This window comes from Ruditapes philippinarum, unplaced genomic scaffold, assembly GCF_026571515.1.
Source record: "Ruditapes philippinarum isolate M1 unplaced genomic scaffold, ASM2657151v2 ctg2196_1_1_1_1, whole genome shotgun sequence".
NCBI lineage: Eukaryota > Metazoa > Mollusca > Bivalvia > Venerida > Veneridae > Ruditapes > Ruditapes philippinarum.
Window position 1 is genome coordinate 337,201 of NW_026860476.1, and position 17,350 is coordinate 354,550.

The following is a 17,350-nucleotide window of genomic DNA, read 5'->3' on the forward strand; positions in this document are numbered from 1 at the left end:
CCAGAATGATCACACATATTATCTATATTAATTATATATAGTTTGCTGACAGGATATATGGGAGAAATTATAACCAGAATGATCACACATATTATCTATATTAGTTATATATAGTTTGCTGACAGGATATATGGGAGAAATTATAACCAGAATGATCACACATATTATCTATATTAGTTATATATAGTTTGCTGATAGAATATATGGGAGAATATTACCAGGATGATCACATACATTATCTGTGATATTAGTTACATAGTTTGCTGACATGATATATGAGAGAATATTACCAGAATGATCACATACATTATCTGTGATATTAGTTATATATGGTTTGCTGACAGGATATATGAGAGAATATTACAAGAATGATCACATACATCATTCTATGATATTAGTTATATATGGTTTGCTAATAGGATATATGAGAGAATATTACCAGAATGATCACATACATTATCTGTGATATTAGTTATATATGGTTTGCTGACAGGATATATGAGAGAATATTACAAGAATGATTACATACATCATCTGTGATATTAGTTATATATGGTTTGCTGACAGGATATATGAGAGAATATTACAAGAATGATTACATACATTATCTATTATATTAGTTATATGGTTTGGCAATAGGATATATGGGAGAATATTACCAGAATGATTACATACATCATCTGTGATATTAGTTATATATGGTTTGCTGACAGGATATATGAGAGAATATTACAAGAATGATTACATACATTATCTATTATATTGGTTATATGGTTTGACAATATGATATATGGGAGAATATTACCAGAATGATTACATACATCCAGGGCTCCAGATAAGATGCGTATACGCGTAAATTACGCATGGAAATAACCCGTTTACGCATTCAAAACAAAATTTAAGCGTATGAAAACGCACACAAAATTCAGGTTACGCATTGAGCAACATTTCTTTCGCGTAAACGTAACCGAAAGTAAACTCGGTGATTATTTTATTTTCAATTTCGCCTGAACGCTTTGCAAGCGTCTACCGGTAACTTCCTGTATTTCCGACCATCATCGGTTGTTATCGTATGCATAGTATGGTGGTGGAATTAACTTCGGATGAATGCTTTGCAACGTCTAACGGTTACTTCCTGTAGTTCCGACTATCATCGGTTGTTAGCGTATGTATAGTAAGGTGGTGGAATTAACCGGTACAATGTCGCTGTCTAAAGTTAAAACGATTGACTCGTATTTTCAGCCGCAAAAAAATCGACCCAAAAGTAATTGTGACGGTTATAATTAATGAAATAATTAGCGCTGCCACGTATGAGCAACAGAAACATGCCTCAGGTTCAGATAAAACGTATGCCGTTTGGAAATGCAAGATTATAAACCAAGAGAGTCCAAAAAGCAAAAGAAATGACTTTGACATATCTTGTATTACACGTATAATAATACAATAAACATGGAAGCATAATAAATCTTTTACTCTTTTACATACATTTTAAGGAGTAAAAATACTCCTGTCAAATTTCAGATTTCAAGTTTTACTCATTCACAAAAAAATCAATGAGTAAATACTCATTGCCCTAAAAAATTATCTGGAGCCCTGTACATCATCTGTGATATTAGTTATATATGGTTTGCCGACAGGATATATGAGAGAATATTACAAGAATGATTACATACATTATCTATTATATTAGTTATATGGTTTGGCAATAGGATATATGGGAGAATATTACCAGAATGATTACATACATCATCTGTGATATTAGTTATATATGGTTTGCTGACAGGATATATGAGAGAATATTACAAGAATGATTACATACATTATCTATTATATTAGTTATATGGTTTGGCAATAGGATATATGGGAGAATATTACCAGGATGATCACATACATTATCTGTGATATTAGTTACATAGTTTGCTGACATGATATATGAGAGAATATTACAAGAATGATTACATACATTATCTATTATATTAGTTATATGGTTTGGCAATATGATATATGGGAGAATATTACCAAAATGATTACATACATCATCTATTTTAGTCTGATAATGAAGACAACATTTAAAGAAATTTACAAATTCAAATGAAAGAAAATATTCTTCAAAACAGGAAGACACAAGTTATGAACAAATGAAAACCAGAGCAAAATTTGTGCAACTGCTTGTTTCTAAGCAATTTGTGGTAAAAGCTTTTTCAAGTGCATGTCAAAAATAAGACTACATGTTATCAATTCTCAGAATGAGTGTTTACAAACTGTAGACTGATATAGAACTGACAGATTCTGTATACAATTACCAAAACCAATATAGCAATTTTGAAGGTGCATCAATAATGAAATCTGCAAACATGCAATTGCAAGCTTTCATTTAAAAATTCAATTTTCCTAAGACAAGAATGTCAGTTATTGAAGGTAAATCTTTGTAAAGTCACTGATGAAAAGGGGATGTAGGATTCTTATAGTAGTTCAAGTCTGCTAATACACAATCATATTTGTTTAAGATTGGTAAAAATACCCCTCCTTAAATTCCTGGGTAACTTTAGAATTCTTTTATGAAAATATATCCTTTAATAAAAGAAGCTATTAATCCCTGCATAATGTAATGTAAAAGACTGTAGGCTACTGTTGCATATATAGCACATTTTAACATGCACACAAAAAAACAACAAAAACCAACTAATAAAACAATCAAGAGAAATTCTAACACGAAATGCATTTTTCCCTATTGAACACATAAGGACCGAAAGTGTGTTATTATGCAATAAAATCACTCTTGTGATTCTATGGTAACCATTATAAATGTGAAGCGCTTAAAATAATTAAGGAAACAAATCAGACGCAATTTAGCTAAATATTAGGTATGGCAGCATTTATTTGTTGATGTCGTATTAGAATCGAAATATATCCAAATTAGTGATTTAGTCGCTTGAAAAAATCACTGTTTATCAATTCCATACGCATCATTATACCATCGTAGAGTAATTCCTCGCATCCAAGCTCCAAACAGTGATTTCATTTAGCGATAAAATCACTATTTGGGATACATCATTTCTTTAATTAATATATAAATTTTGATGTAGATTTCTGATAAATTTTAAACATGTGAATGACTATCGACTTACCTGTAAATATACAACCAAAGCAGAGCCCAGTGCTGTGATACTAATATTAAGGCCCACCCAGATTAGTGCTGGCTGCCATAAACATCCTTCCTTTGCACATCTATCTAAATCTAAGTTCATAGTTAAGGTTCTCTAATTCAACAAATATGTTTGATATACTATTTATCACTTTAATACCTTTATGAATACTAGTTTCCTAGTTGTTTAGATGGTTTCTAGTGGTTTCGGGCCCCAATATTATATTGTTCACTGTCTTAGAAACATAGAAGTTTAATGCTTGTTCATTGTTCTGGCTAGAATTATTGCTGATTATGACCAAAGAATACTTAAACAAAGCATCTAATTGTTGGTCTGAAGTTCTTTCAAAATCATGATCTCAAATATATCCAAAATATGGGTCAGTAGGTAGAATGAATGCAGGATATTAATCTTTGACAATTATTTATTTATGGCTGTCTATTACAACTGTAATAACCTGAAGGAAAAAAAATTTCTTTCATAAAACACATTAAGCAGATAAATCAAGTTTCCCTGGAAGATTTTCCCTGAAACTGTTTCTGACAAATACCATTCATAAACATTGATAATTGCAACTCATGAAAATAATTGGATAAAAATTCTGTGCCTGATACTACGGAGCCCCTAAGATGACATTTTCCACACTTTTATCCCCGGAATTTAATTCGTTTTTACGAAATAATAATTCGTAATTACGAAATATTAATTCGTAAATACGAAATATTAATTCGTTTTTACGAAATATTAATTCGTAATAACGAAATATTAATTCGTAATAACGAAATATTAATTCGTAATTACGAAATATTATTTCGTAATTACGAAATATTAATTCGTTTTTACGAAATATTATTTCGTAAAAACGAAATATTAATTCGTAATTACGAAATATTAATTCGTTTTTACGAAATATTATTTCGTAATTACGAAATATTAATTCGTTTTTACGAAATATTAATTCGTAATTACGGAATATTATTTCGTAATTACGAAATATTAATTTGTAAAAACGAAATGTTATTTCGTAATTACGAAATAATAATTCGTAAATACGAAATAATATTTCGTAAAAACGAATTAAATTTTTTCTAGCGTTTCAAAGGGTTTTGGTAATAGTTATAAATAAGGCCTCAAAACTTAGTTCCTGACTTAATATAAGGCATGTACATGTAATATAGATAGTGATTTTTGTTCTCCCCAAGTTTTTAAAATTTACACTATTGTATATAAATTAAAATAATCGCATGTCAATAGCGTTGAGCCACAGCCGTGATAGTACACGGGCTAGGAAAATTTACTTAAAATGGGGGTCCTGTGCTTCAAATCCAAACACGGACATTTCTAATAATAAATTGTGAGGAAATATTCATTTTAACTTGATTAGATTAGTGAAAGTCTGGACCCCCCCCCCACCCCTCGTCCCATTAGTTTTACTAATGTATATGATAAAAGAACGGAATAATATAGCATGTTTCTGTTTTAAAGATACATGTCGTAAAATTTTGCCTCAAACATTAAAACATTGCTGATAGGAACATGTATTTGACAATGGGAAAAAAAGACCATTTTGGATAGAGAATGACTTCTCACACAAAAACCTTGTTCACTTAAATATAATAACTTGCGAACCATTCGGCTTATAATCGCAAAGTTGATCAAGGCATGTAAATGACCCATTTGTGAGATTAATAAGTTCTTTATTAAGCACAAAATGACCTTAAATAAGATTTCGTAAAAACGAATTAATATTTCGTAATTACGAAATAACATTTCGTTTTTACGAATTAATATTTCGTAGTAACGAAATAATATTTCGTAATTACGAAATAACATTTCGTAAAAACGAATTAATATTTCGTAAATACGAATTAATATTTCGTAAAAACGAATTGATATTTCGTAATTACGAAATAACATTTCGTTTTAACGAATTAATATTTCGTAATTACGAAATAATATTTCGTAAAAACGAATTAATATTTCGTAAAAACGAATTGATATTTCGTAATTACGAATTAATATTTCGTAAAAACGAATTAAATGCCGGGAGAAAAGTGTCGAGAATGTCACCTTAGGGGCTCCGTATGATACCATAAATTATAGTTTGCTTTTAAATTAATCAAGCCATCATTGTTTTATGCTGCTGTGTGAAATTTCACTGTAACAGAAACTCCATTCATAAACATTATCATGATGTAGTAATGGATTTTTGAAAACATAAAATTTTATCATTTTTTAGATTAAATCTTCATCTTTCTAACTTTCATGTGAGTATCTGAAAAACAAGTCATCCAAACAATAATTTTTATTTTCAAATATGCAAACATGTTAACAATACAGAACATTGCAATTATGTTGGAAGCTATAATGACTTATTGAAACATTCTCGAATCTGTTCCTAGAACCAACCAGTACTAAGCAATTGGTGTAAAGTTTCTCAAGGAAACAACAGTTGCCCCTGACAGGGTTTAAAAACCCCCAACGGCTAGCAATTCTTAGATTACTAGCCTGACCAGTAACCATTTGGCCACATGGTTAAGTGGTCATAGCATAAACATTGCCACTGGCTAATTTGTCAAAGGTTAAATTAACTGTGCTTTTTCACTATTCAGTAATAATACATGCTAGACCTAGTATTAGTCTTGGTCGGGTCAGTGATGTCATAAAAATGACAACATTTGTTTTAAGTTGCAAGGTACACACATGCATAACTTTAATAAGAAATTTTTACGTGGTAACAAAGGTGATTCTGTAAAGTTGAAATATTTGGCTTATGTCTGTGACCATAGTCCGACTAATTTTGTGGCATGCAAGACTCATGTCTGCATTTTCAAGGTCAAGGTCATTATTGGAGGTCAAAGGTCAAATCCTGTTTGCCTTATTACTTAATGGATTGACAGATTGCTTGGCATATGTATTCATTTTAGTCAGATAGTGTGTCATGTGCAAGACCAAAGTCAGAGCCTTGTTAAACTTGGAGGATAGAAATGACTCTCCTAATATACATGTACTTTCTTCCTACTACAATAATCATTGCACTTTTTAAACAAGAGGGCCATGATGGCCCTGAAGTCACTCACCTGTATATAGGTCCCCCGGAGCGGGGCCAGTTTAAACCCAAGGGCTTTTATTTGAACAAACTTGGTAAACACCCATTAGAAGATGTTTCATGCTAAACATCAAAGGTCTAGCTCGTTGGGTTAAATTTTTTAAAAGAAGATTTTTTCAGTTTTTTACTTATACATATATTTAAAAACAATGACACCCCTGGGGCAGGGCCAGTTTTGACCCCAGGGCTTTTATTTGAACAATCTTTGTAGACACTTACTAGAAGATGATTCATGCTTATTATCTAAACTCTAGCTATTCGGGTTTTTTCGAAGAAGATTTTTAAGTTTTTGCTATACACATATAAGGAAAATCAATGTCCCCGGGGCCGGGCCAATTTTGACCCCAGGGCTCTTATTTGAACAAACTTTGTGGACATCCATTAGAACATGTTTCATGCTAAATATCTTAGCTCTAGCTCTTTGGGTTTGAAAAAGAAGATTTTTAAGTTTTTACTATATTCATATAGGGAAAATCAATGACCCCCTTGGGCGGGGCCAATTTTGACCCCAGGGCTCTTATTTGAACAAACTTGGTAGACACCCATTAGAAAATGTTTCATGCTAAATATCTTAGCTCTAGCTCTTTGGGTTCTTTTAAAGAAGATTTTTAAGTTTTTACTATATGCATATAGGAAAAATCAATGACCCCTTGGGGCGGGGCCGATTTTAATTCTAGGAACAAAATTTGAACAACTTTGGTTTTGGACCTATAGATGATACCATAGACCAAATATCAAAGCTCTAGGCCATTTACTTTCAGACAAGAAGATTTTTCAAGTTTTCACTATATGTATATAATGAAAATCAATGACCCCCGAGGGCGGGGCCAATTTTGACCCGACGGCCATTATTTGAACAATCTTGGTAGAGGTCTACCACACAATGTTTCATGCCAAATATCTTACCTGTAGCCTTTGCCAATTCAGAGAAGAAGATTTTTTTATGTTTTACTATATACATATTAGAAAAACCTATGACCCCCCGGGGTGGGGCCAATTTTGACACTAGGGACAAAATTTGTACAACTTTGGTATTAGACCTTCAGATGATACCATAGACCAAATATCAAAGCTCTAGGCCATTTACTTTCAGACCAGAAGATTTTACAAGTTTTCACTATATGTATGTAATGAAAATCAATGACCCCCCGGGGCGGGCCAATTTTTACCCTAGGGCCATTATTTTAACAATCTTCATAGAGGTCTACTACACAATGTTTCATGCCAAATATCTAATCTGTAGCCTTTGCCAAATCAGTTAAGAAGATTTTTTTAGATTTTACTATATACATATAAGGAAAAACCTATGACCCCGCTCGGGGCCAATTTTGACACTCAGAGGGACAAAATTTGAACAACTTTGGTAGAGGACCCATAGATGATACCATATACCAAAAATCAAAGCTTTGGCCCATGTACTTTCAGAAAAGAAGATTTTTTAATTTTGTGTTTTTTGAAATCCTTTTCTGGCCCTATGACCTACATATGCAACAGACCAGAACCATTTGAACACTTTTGAAAGGGGACCACCCAAGGATCATTTCTGAAAAGTTTGGTTGATGTGCACTCATTGGTTTCAGAGATGTTGTTAATGTCAAAAGTTGACGACGCATGACGCACGACGGACACAGGGCCATCACAATAGCTCACCCTGAGCATTGCTCAGGTGAGCTAAAAAGTTCAGTTCAATGTGAGGAGATGCATCTTTTCTACTTTATTAATTTATATTTGCGTGCCCAGTTTTTTATGCAAGAATCTTGTTTTACGAGTTCAACTTGAAACTTAACACAGAGTCTCACATATTAAATGAGAACATTATTATATACTGGAGCATTATAATTTTATTTGATAATGATAACCACTCCCAAAACAGTTCTATCAGAGAAAATCAAACCTTGTGTGTTAAAACTACTTACCAGATATCATGTTTTACTAGATATTTTCTGCCTCATGATTATTTTAACACTCAGACACACTTGTTGTTTTACTTAGTACATTGCAAATCCTCAAGAGCGAGAAACTGACAAAAAACATTATCAGAAAGATATTTATTCACCATGGAACTGGAGACATTGCTTTAAATGTGATTAGCTATTTTTGTTACTGCATACACACATGAGGGACACTAATGGTTGGATTAATGGCCCTGCACAGTCTATATCAGTATGAATAAAATTTATTTTACTCAACATGAAGACAGAGCTCATCAGGTTTTTATGTTTGTATAGAACTGATATATCAGTTCAATGAAAACAAATGCTTTTCTTTAGCTTTTGACTTTTAGTTTTCTTCAGAAAAAAATTGACGTTTATAAAATAACATTTTTTTTTTATTTTTTTTTTACATTTGTATCTCAAATGGTCACATATGGCAAATCATATAAACCAAGATTGGCGAATTAAAATACATTGTTCAAATGAGAAAAGGGTTTTTGTATAATTTACTCTAGGCACATTTAAAAGGGACCTAACTTATCTGAATTACCGTATAAGTACTTATTTCTGCGGTCTTAAAATTCTGCGATTTTCGTTAAAATAGGGGGTCTTAAATTTCTGCGTTTCTTATTTCTGCGGTGCCATCGTTCTCCCATTCAGGTGTTTTATTTCTGCGTTTAAATTATGGTATTTGTACACAATTAACCAATAAAAATAAACGGCATTTCAAGATTTGTTGATGTGTCATTCTTTCTGGTAAAATGCAGACGACTGATAATGTGTTTCGTTGTAATCATCATGTATCAGTATATACACTATATACCGGTATTACGTAATTATTAAGAAAAAAGAACAACAAAATGCAATGACAACAATTTTAATACTGTTTGTCTATAAATTTGAAGCATTCATGTATTTTACTATCTTATAGGTTCATTATAGTCCTTATATTCATTATATATATATTTCACAACAAATAAATTATGCATGTATATACATTGAAAAGAATCCATGGAAAAAATGTTCGACTCTTTCAACATGAATACTTGAACTTATAGCTTGGTAAACAACGTGTTGTTTTACCAGTGAAGATTATTTGCGGCGGAAGAAATTTGCCTGTAAGAAAAAAAAAACACAATTTGAATAAAAGAAATTCGATCATTTCGCTTGAGTGGACATTTTCAGGTAAGTGTGAAAAATACACAATGGCAAATTCGCACATAACATAGTGGTACATAAAAGCGTGTTATTTGCAGGTTTTAATGATAATTTCAAACAATGGTCATTTTATCACGTTTTTGATAATGGTGTTGTTAAATATATTTTAAACTGAAACAGCGGTATAAACAACGATATACACTGCACATGAACACATTTTTAACACAATTTTAATATTTAATTGCAGTGATAAAAATATAAGTTTTATCAAGCATTTAATTATATAAAATATTCGGCAGAGAAAATTTAGATTTACCTTGCAGTGTACCAGCAAATACGGCAGTGAATTGCCGTTTGTCTCCAACGCCTGAGATTTCGACTCGTTTAGCACCTTCAACCTCCATATACTATAGTCATTTTATTATATCAAATAATTCAAGCTAAGAGTGAGCGAAAATCATACCAACATGAAATTTATTTCAACAAAAATAACAAGCAAAGTAACGATTTTTTTTATAATTTTTTATTCATGACAGAAAGAAAAATCTACTTATGTCGTTAAAAGCCGATAACGATACATGATTAGGTAATATAGTTAGACATTACCTGTAGCTGAAATTCCGACACATTTATACATAAACAAAGCCGAGAAAGTCTTAATTTTCTGCGGTTTTTAAATCTGCGGTGTCGTGACGAACCGCAGAAATAGCAGAAATAAAGTTCCCGCAGAAAAAAGTACTTATACGGTATATTGAAAGTCAGCAATTCAAAAAAGGATGCTATAGATTTATCAAAAAATAATTAATCAATAGGTTCCTGAAAAACAAGATCCATTTAATTGCAATTATTTCATAAGAAAACAAGAGGGCCATGATGGCCCTGAAGTCGCTCACCTGTATATAGGCCCCCAGAGCGGGGCCAGTTTAAACCCAAGGGCTTTTATTTGAACAAACTTGGTAGACACCCATTAGAAGATATTTCATGCTTAACATCTAAGGTCTAGCTGGTCAAGTTTTTTTCTTTACACATATAGTTAAAAACAATGACACACCTGGGGCAGGGCCAGTTTTGACCCAAGGGCTTTTATTTGAACAATCTTTGTAGACACTTACTAGAAAATGTTTCATGCTTAATATCTAAACTCTAGCTCTTTGGGTTTTTTAGAAGAAGATGTTTAAAGTTTTTCTCTTTTGGTTGCCATGGCAACCAGAGTTCTGCATGGAATGGAATTCTTTGAACAACTTTGTTAAGGCTTCACACAAGGAACATCCCTGTGAAGTTTCATTATGATCTGCCTTATGGTTTCAGAGGAGATGTCGTTTGAAAAGTGTGAACGGACAACGGACGACGTACGACGGACGACAGACGACGGATGAAGAGTGATGACCTAATAGCTCACCCTGAGCATAATGCTCAGTGAGCTAATAAAAATGCATGCTATAATGAAAGCAATTAAAACTTACCATCAATATTATTTTTTTTGAAAACTAAGAGTAATATATTTTTATCTTTCATCATAGTGTACATATTTTGATGTTTTTTATTTCTGTAAGCAGTTTTTGTTACCCACCATAAAAATTCCATCTTAAAATTTTTAACCTAAAATTCACTCAAACAAAGCAATTGAATGGTTTTGGAGTATTTCAAAGATTAAGCTTTTACATATTTCTTGCACAAAATTCATTATTCATCAAGAACAGAAACAGGCAAACTTAAATAGAGTAACTGTTATTTTCATACACCATTAGACAGAGAATCACATGGGACAATGGCTGGTTTATATGTTCACCAAAAGTATAATTTCATAATGATTCCAATGTAAAACTCAGGTAAAATCAGTGCAGAGCCTTTATTTATCAGGCAGGCAATTTTGACTGAAATGTTTTTTGTGTTTTTTGTTGGATTTTACATTGCACCAACACAGTATAAGGTTATATGGCTGGACGTAGACCTCACTCAGGTGCTCCTCTGTGCATTATTTCAAACAAAAAATGGCACCTGAGTTAAGAATCACAAATGTTCCACAAGCTAGATGATGAAATCATTCATTCATACTAAAATTAAGCAGATAAATCAAGTTTCCCTGGAAGATTTTCCCTGAAACTGTTTCTGACAAATACCATTCATAAACATTGATAATTGCAAGTCATGAAAATAATTGGATAAAAAATTCTGTGCCTGATACCATAAATTATAGTTTGCTTTTAAATTAATCAAGCCATCATTGTTTTATGCTGCTGTGTGAAATTTCACTGTAACAGAAACTCCATTCATAAACATTATCATGATGTAGTAATGGATTTTTGAAAGCATAAAATTCTATTTTTAAACTTTCATCACTCAAATTTTTCATATCAGTTTCTTGAACTAAATTCTTCCCAAAAGGTGTCTCCTCAAATATAATAGGAACTTTGCAATTGAAATTCACTTAAAAATCTTATTTCCTACTTTGTACAAGCAGAATGCATACAGGTTTAAGGCAGTACTCATTCATTTGACAATGTTAGATCATATGTACATGGAAATGCCTAAGCAGTGGTAACACTAAAATGGTAGAATTTCTTTTAAAAATTCTAGATTTCTAAGTGTAAAGATGTAAGTAAACTCTAAATGAAATGCCCCTACTTCATTTGCTTTGACCTTATCCTTTGACCTCAAAATCAATAGGCTGGTCTCCTACAGGTCATGTACTATGCTCCTACAAAGTTTCATCTACTTCCCAAGCTATTGATGACCACTTCACTAAAGCTTAGGACAATATACCAAACATTCTTTATTAGTTGGACAAGCTTTTTGTGGTCAAGGCCACCATAACCTTGACTTTTGACCTACTTATTGCTCACAAAATCAGAAAGGGTTCTTTCTACTGGCCATGGTAAATATCCCTTCCAAGTTACAAAAATTACAGCTTATTCATTCTCAAGTTATTGATTTGGCAATGAAAATTTAGGGGCATAAAAAGAATCCAACTTTATCAATTTTTCACTAGCAACCTTTTTTGCTACAGTTCATGAATTTCTACAAGCTTCTTTAACCATTCAATTATATGGCCTAGTTCTTACAGAACATTTCAGAATCACAAACAATTTAGATGAAAAAGGTGCCAACATAAATACTGAACTTAAACTTCAGGGCCAATAAAATATCTGAAGAAGCACTATCTTAATGTTTCATAATTATATGTTATCTCTTCGAGTGGGAGGAATTTTTTCACTCTTCTCAAATTAACAAAAAACTATTTTAACTTCTAAGAAATAGAACTGTTTAACAGACTGCTTTCTTTAATAATCAAGGTTTATTAAATCAAAGATTGGAAATATAAAACTATGCCATTAAAATTCTTGTCCTAATACAAGAGACCTGAATTAAGATTTGTGTCTTGCATTTTGTAGAAAATCAAAGTTTAAATTGGAAAGATGAAATGATAGAATAATGCAGATATTGGAATTATTCTGGATTCAAAAGATGTTATATTATACTTGCACATGCTATAGTGCTTTTGTTATCACATGGAATTAAAAGACAGACTTCTATTTTAGAATTTCTTAATACAATTAATTTAAAGATATCTTATTAAGACAGACTTGATAATTATGCACCATCAATGTATTATATAGGGTTTTTATTCCTAGTAATGCACAGATGTAGGTGAAATTATATAGCAAGTTCCCATATAAACTTCATCATCATGAAATAGGTATATCAGAACCATAAACCACATAATTTAGCTAGATAAAACTTCCTAATATGAAAGAATTAAAGGTAAGCAGGTGAAGTTATTCTGGTTTGTTTGCCTTTTTGTTTTAATTTGATTTACAACACACAAACACAATTTAGGTCATATAGTGCTGAAACAGGATGACTTTGGCTTGCCTTGGTTGTTACAAACTTAAAGCAATACCAGGGATCAAACCACCTCACCTGCTGGTACTATGAGATGCATAGACTCAAGTAATTGGAACACAATTAGTCGCCTCTTTCAAACAGTGGCTGCACTTCTGATGCCTCAACCCTTAAAGCTACATGCCTCCAGATGAGTCAAAGTATTTCAATAAAATCAAACTTAAGAAAAATGTACTAAAATTTTAGGAAGTGTAAAAAGAAAGATTCAAGTAATATTTTAAAGGTTCTGTGCGATTAATGACTGATTTATCAGTATTTACAACTATATTTCTACTGCGTTACTAACGCAGTAAGGGCTATTTATGCATATTTTGACCACTATTTAGTAATTTAAGCGGGTTGTATGTGGCATTGAAAATGTGTAAATTGTTTCCATTTGGTTACTTCACAATATCAAACATTCAGATACATTTTCAAAATTTTCATGAAAATTAGCATGAATCTGGAGGCGTGCTGCTTTAAAGGCAACCCATGAGCCACAAAGGGGAGTTGGATTGTCACTCATTAATTGGCTAATCAAAACGATAAAACTTGTATTAGATTCATACAAAACATTTAAGTTTCGCTCTTCCAGTTTGACTTGCTACAACTTTCCCATGGACAATTTCTAATTTTATACTGGCAATGATATAAAGGATACATGATTGAATCAAGCTGAATTTAACATGACTGATCTTCTCTACAACAATATGAACAACTGCTGCTAGAAATGCTGTGAATAGTCCGGTGAAAAATACTATCAACCATCTCTGAATAAACTGCAAGGTTAATTCTTTCTGAAAAATAAAATAAAATATAAATTTATTGAACAGCTTCCCGGCGTCAACTTCACCAGCATATACACTTCTAAATTAATCTATAACCTTCAACTTTGACCTTGATTAAAGAAGACTTTACCCTCAATTTTGATAAAAATTTAAAGTTTACTAAAACCCCAACTTAACAAGGCTCAAGTCATTCAAAAATTCAGCTAAGGCAATATTTACAAATTAATCAAAACTTTAAATGTAACACTTCATTATTATTTGTAGCAATATTCAAGTTAGTTAGTTACTGAAAATCCAACTTTTACCTATATGAAGTAATTCTGGCTAAAACCCCAGATCAAAAATTAATTAATTAAATTTATAATGATCTTTTTAAATAAAGGTCAATAAAAACTTAAGATATTAATTAAGTTAAAAGTGTAAAGTTACATTATTTTCAACTTTGACCAAAATTCAAATTTCTTAAAAACTACTATTACACAGAATAAAATTAAACAAGCAATTATCATAGTATTGCAAGCAATCCATAAGTCCCCTACCGGTTAGAACCCCATCAACATTCTGAAGGGCCATTGGCCATTCACTTATGTTTCAATTTTTCTCTATTTTTAGTAAACTTGTTGGAAAAGTTCTTTAAAAGTGATCACAGGAAACAGTTTTTATGAACAGACAGACAGACGGACTAAAGGACACTCTAAAGTTAATATTTGAAACATCCCTGTTACCAAAATATAACATTTTAAAAGCAAAATTCTTAAAGAGGAGATAACTCTTGAATTAAAGATGCAATTTCATAAAAAATTTCAGCTCTTTTTGACTAATCACAAATATTGTTATATTTGCCATGTTTTAAGCCTATTTGTTGCCAAGGCAACTGATATTTTTTCAAAATAGGAAGAACAGATAAGACATGCATAATCTCAACACTGCTATCTACCCATATGTCAAGTTTCATAAAAATATTTCCAGTACTTTTTGAGTTATCACTGGATCCAGTTTATGTGTAAAATTTGCCATATTTTCAGCCTATTTGTTGCCATAGCAACCAGAATTTTCAACATAGGAAGAAAAGAAAAAGACGTGCATAATTCCAAGACTGCCATCTACCCATATGTCAAGTTTCATAAAAATATTTCCAGTACTTTTTGCGTTATCACTGGATCCAGTTTATGTGTAAAATTTGCCATATTTTTAGCCTATTTGTTGCCATAGCAACCAGAATTTTCAACATAGGAAAAAAAGAAAAAGACGTGCATAATCTCCATACTGCCATCTATCCATATACCAAGTTTCATAAAAATATTTTCAGTACTTTTCAAGTTATCGCGGGATCCAGTTTTGTGGACGGACGGACTGACGGACGGACAGACGGACGGACAGACGGACGGAGGGTAAACCTAAAGTCCCCTCCGGTAAACCGGTAGGGGACTAATAAAATTTCCTAACTTCAAGGAAGATAAAAAAAATCCCAGTTATTATAAGCCTTATATCTAAATGACAGTATCTAAAACTTTCTACATTGAGTAAATTATTAATTTTAACTACAGTGAGTTAGATCAACATCTTAAGTCACTAATAGCTTTGAACAAGATTTTAATTGTAAGTCACTGATACTTCCAACTCAAAAGTCAAAGTGATTTAATCTGATTTACAATAAATGCTTACTTAAATTTACAAATATATTATTTCAAAACATCATAATGATGTACTTAAAATTGAAATTTTGTAGCAGAGATTATGCAGAACCTGCATGGAATAAATAAGGTAAAAAATAAATAGTTAACTTAAGGGAATGAAGTATTGAATGATTTCATTTCAATCCAAGTTTGTTTTTGGCAGAAGCACAGTCGTATACAATTGTTATCAATATTCAGTACAAGATTTATCATAAGTGGGTGAACATACTTCAAATTAAGTGAAAACACTTGAATCTCACCTGTACTTGAAATCTTGAATGTTATTTATTTGTTATTAGAAGAGTAATGAGCTATTAAAATTTAGTATATAATTATCTAAGTTATATATCACTTAAAAGAACTGCATTGAACATAATAAGGTAATTAGTATTTAATATACCCTGGTGAGCTACCCTAGTATGTCATGTAGTAACCTTTTAAAACTCATTATTTAAATTTCTCAAAATATCATCCGACAAGAAGATATACAGCGGGTATCTTAAAACTGTAAAAATATTTTTTCACTCTATTAATTTTCTTTTTAAAAATTAATAAAACTGGAAAGAAGATTCAAACTTCCTTACCAAGGTGTCAAGATTGGACAAAACTTGTGACTATAAGGTTTTATCCATTGACCTACCTTCAAATGTGACCTACATAGTTACATCAGTATCTTGTCGAACAATTTTACCAATTTGACCTACTGACCTAGTTTTAAGTTTATGATGACCTATTTTATGATTTCTGTGACGTTTAATTAGACAAACACCCTGAACACGTTCTGGTTCTGTGATCTTTGTAACATGAGTTTCTCCAATACAAACATCTATAATGCACCACACAGGAAAGATCACTAAAACTGTGATGACTTAAAAAAACAACCTTGAAATAAATCCATCAAAAAAAATTCTTTGACATCAATATTGAGTACGAAATGTTGTATTCAGTACAAATTTGTTATCAGTGAAACTATTTTAAGACTGCCAATACTTCTATGTGATATATGGGGAAGTAAAGATGGAAGTGTTATATAATAAGAACATTGGTAAGTGTGAAAATGAGAAATCAATTACCTGACTTATCTCACACTGAGAGTGTAAGTCTGCCTATAATCTGATTGTAGCCTCATTTATAACATGTTCTTGGCACTAAAGACTGACTGCTATCAAAGTGTTACATGTCTAAGCTGTTAGTGTTATGAATAAAACAGACAGAAAACCACCTGTATGTATTGCTTTACTTTAATGTAGCAATCTAAATCATTTCAAATGAGGCTAACACATTTATTTCATTATGTATGCATTAAACATTGACAATTTTGTATTTTTTTCTGTGACAATGACAGAGAATATATCTTAATAATTCAACTGAATATTAAAAGTTATCATTTTATTACTTTGACTCACAACAACTGGTGACAATAGTCACTGCAATAGTACACCAGTCCTTATGTTTATGTACATATTAGGCTTGTATGTTTTGCAATATTGATAAAACAGTGAGCTTCATTTAATTTCAGCAACTCTATATAACGAAGAGCATTAATATTTCAGGTCAATATAGTACATTTTCATTTTTACTGACAAAGCATCAAGATCATTTAACCTCTAGTGACTTACAAACACAACAACATTAGGCACCATAATGACACTTGATA

General features: G+C 31.6%; 1 protein-coding gene across 1 annotated transcript in view; it reads right to left on the reverse strand.

Moving 5' to 3' along the window:
• Nucleotides 1–17,350, reverse strand: part of LOC132760239 (H(+)/Cl(-) exchange transporter 7-like) — a 94,432-nt gene that overhangs the window by 42,301 nt on the left and 34,781 nt on the right. Inside the window, exons 6-7 of the mRNA XM_060752177.1 lie at nucleotides 13,891–14,026; nucleotides 3,129–3,238 (exon numbers count right to left, since the gene is read on the reverse strand). Coding sequence (XP_060608160.1) covers nucleotides 3,129–3,238; nucleotides 13,891–14,026 — 246 coding nt within the window. The remainder of the gene's footprint in view (nucleotides 1–3,128; nucleotides 3,239–13,890; nucleotides 14,027–17,350) is intronic.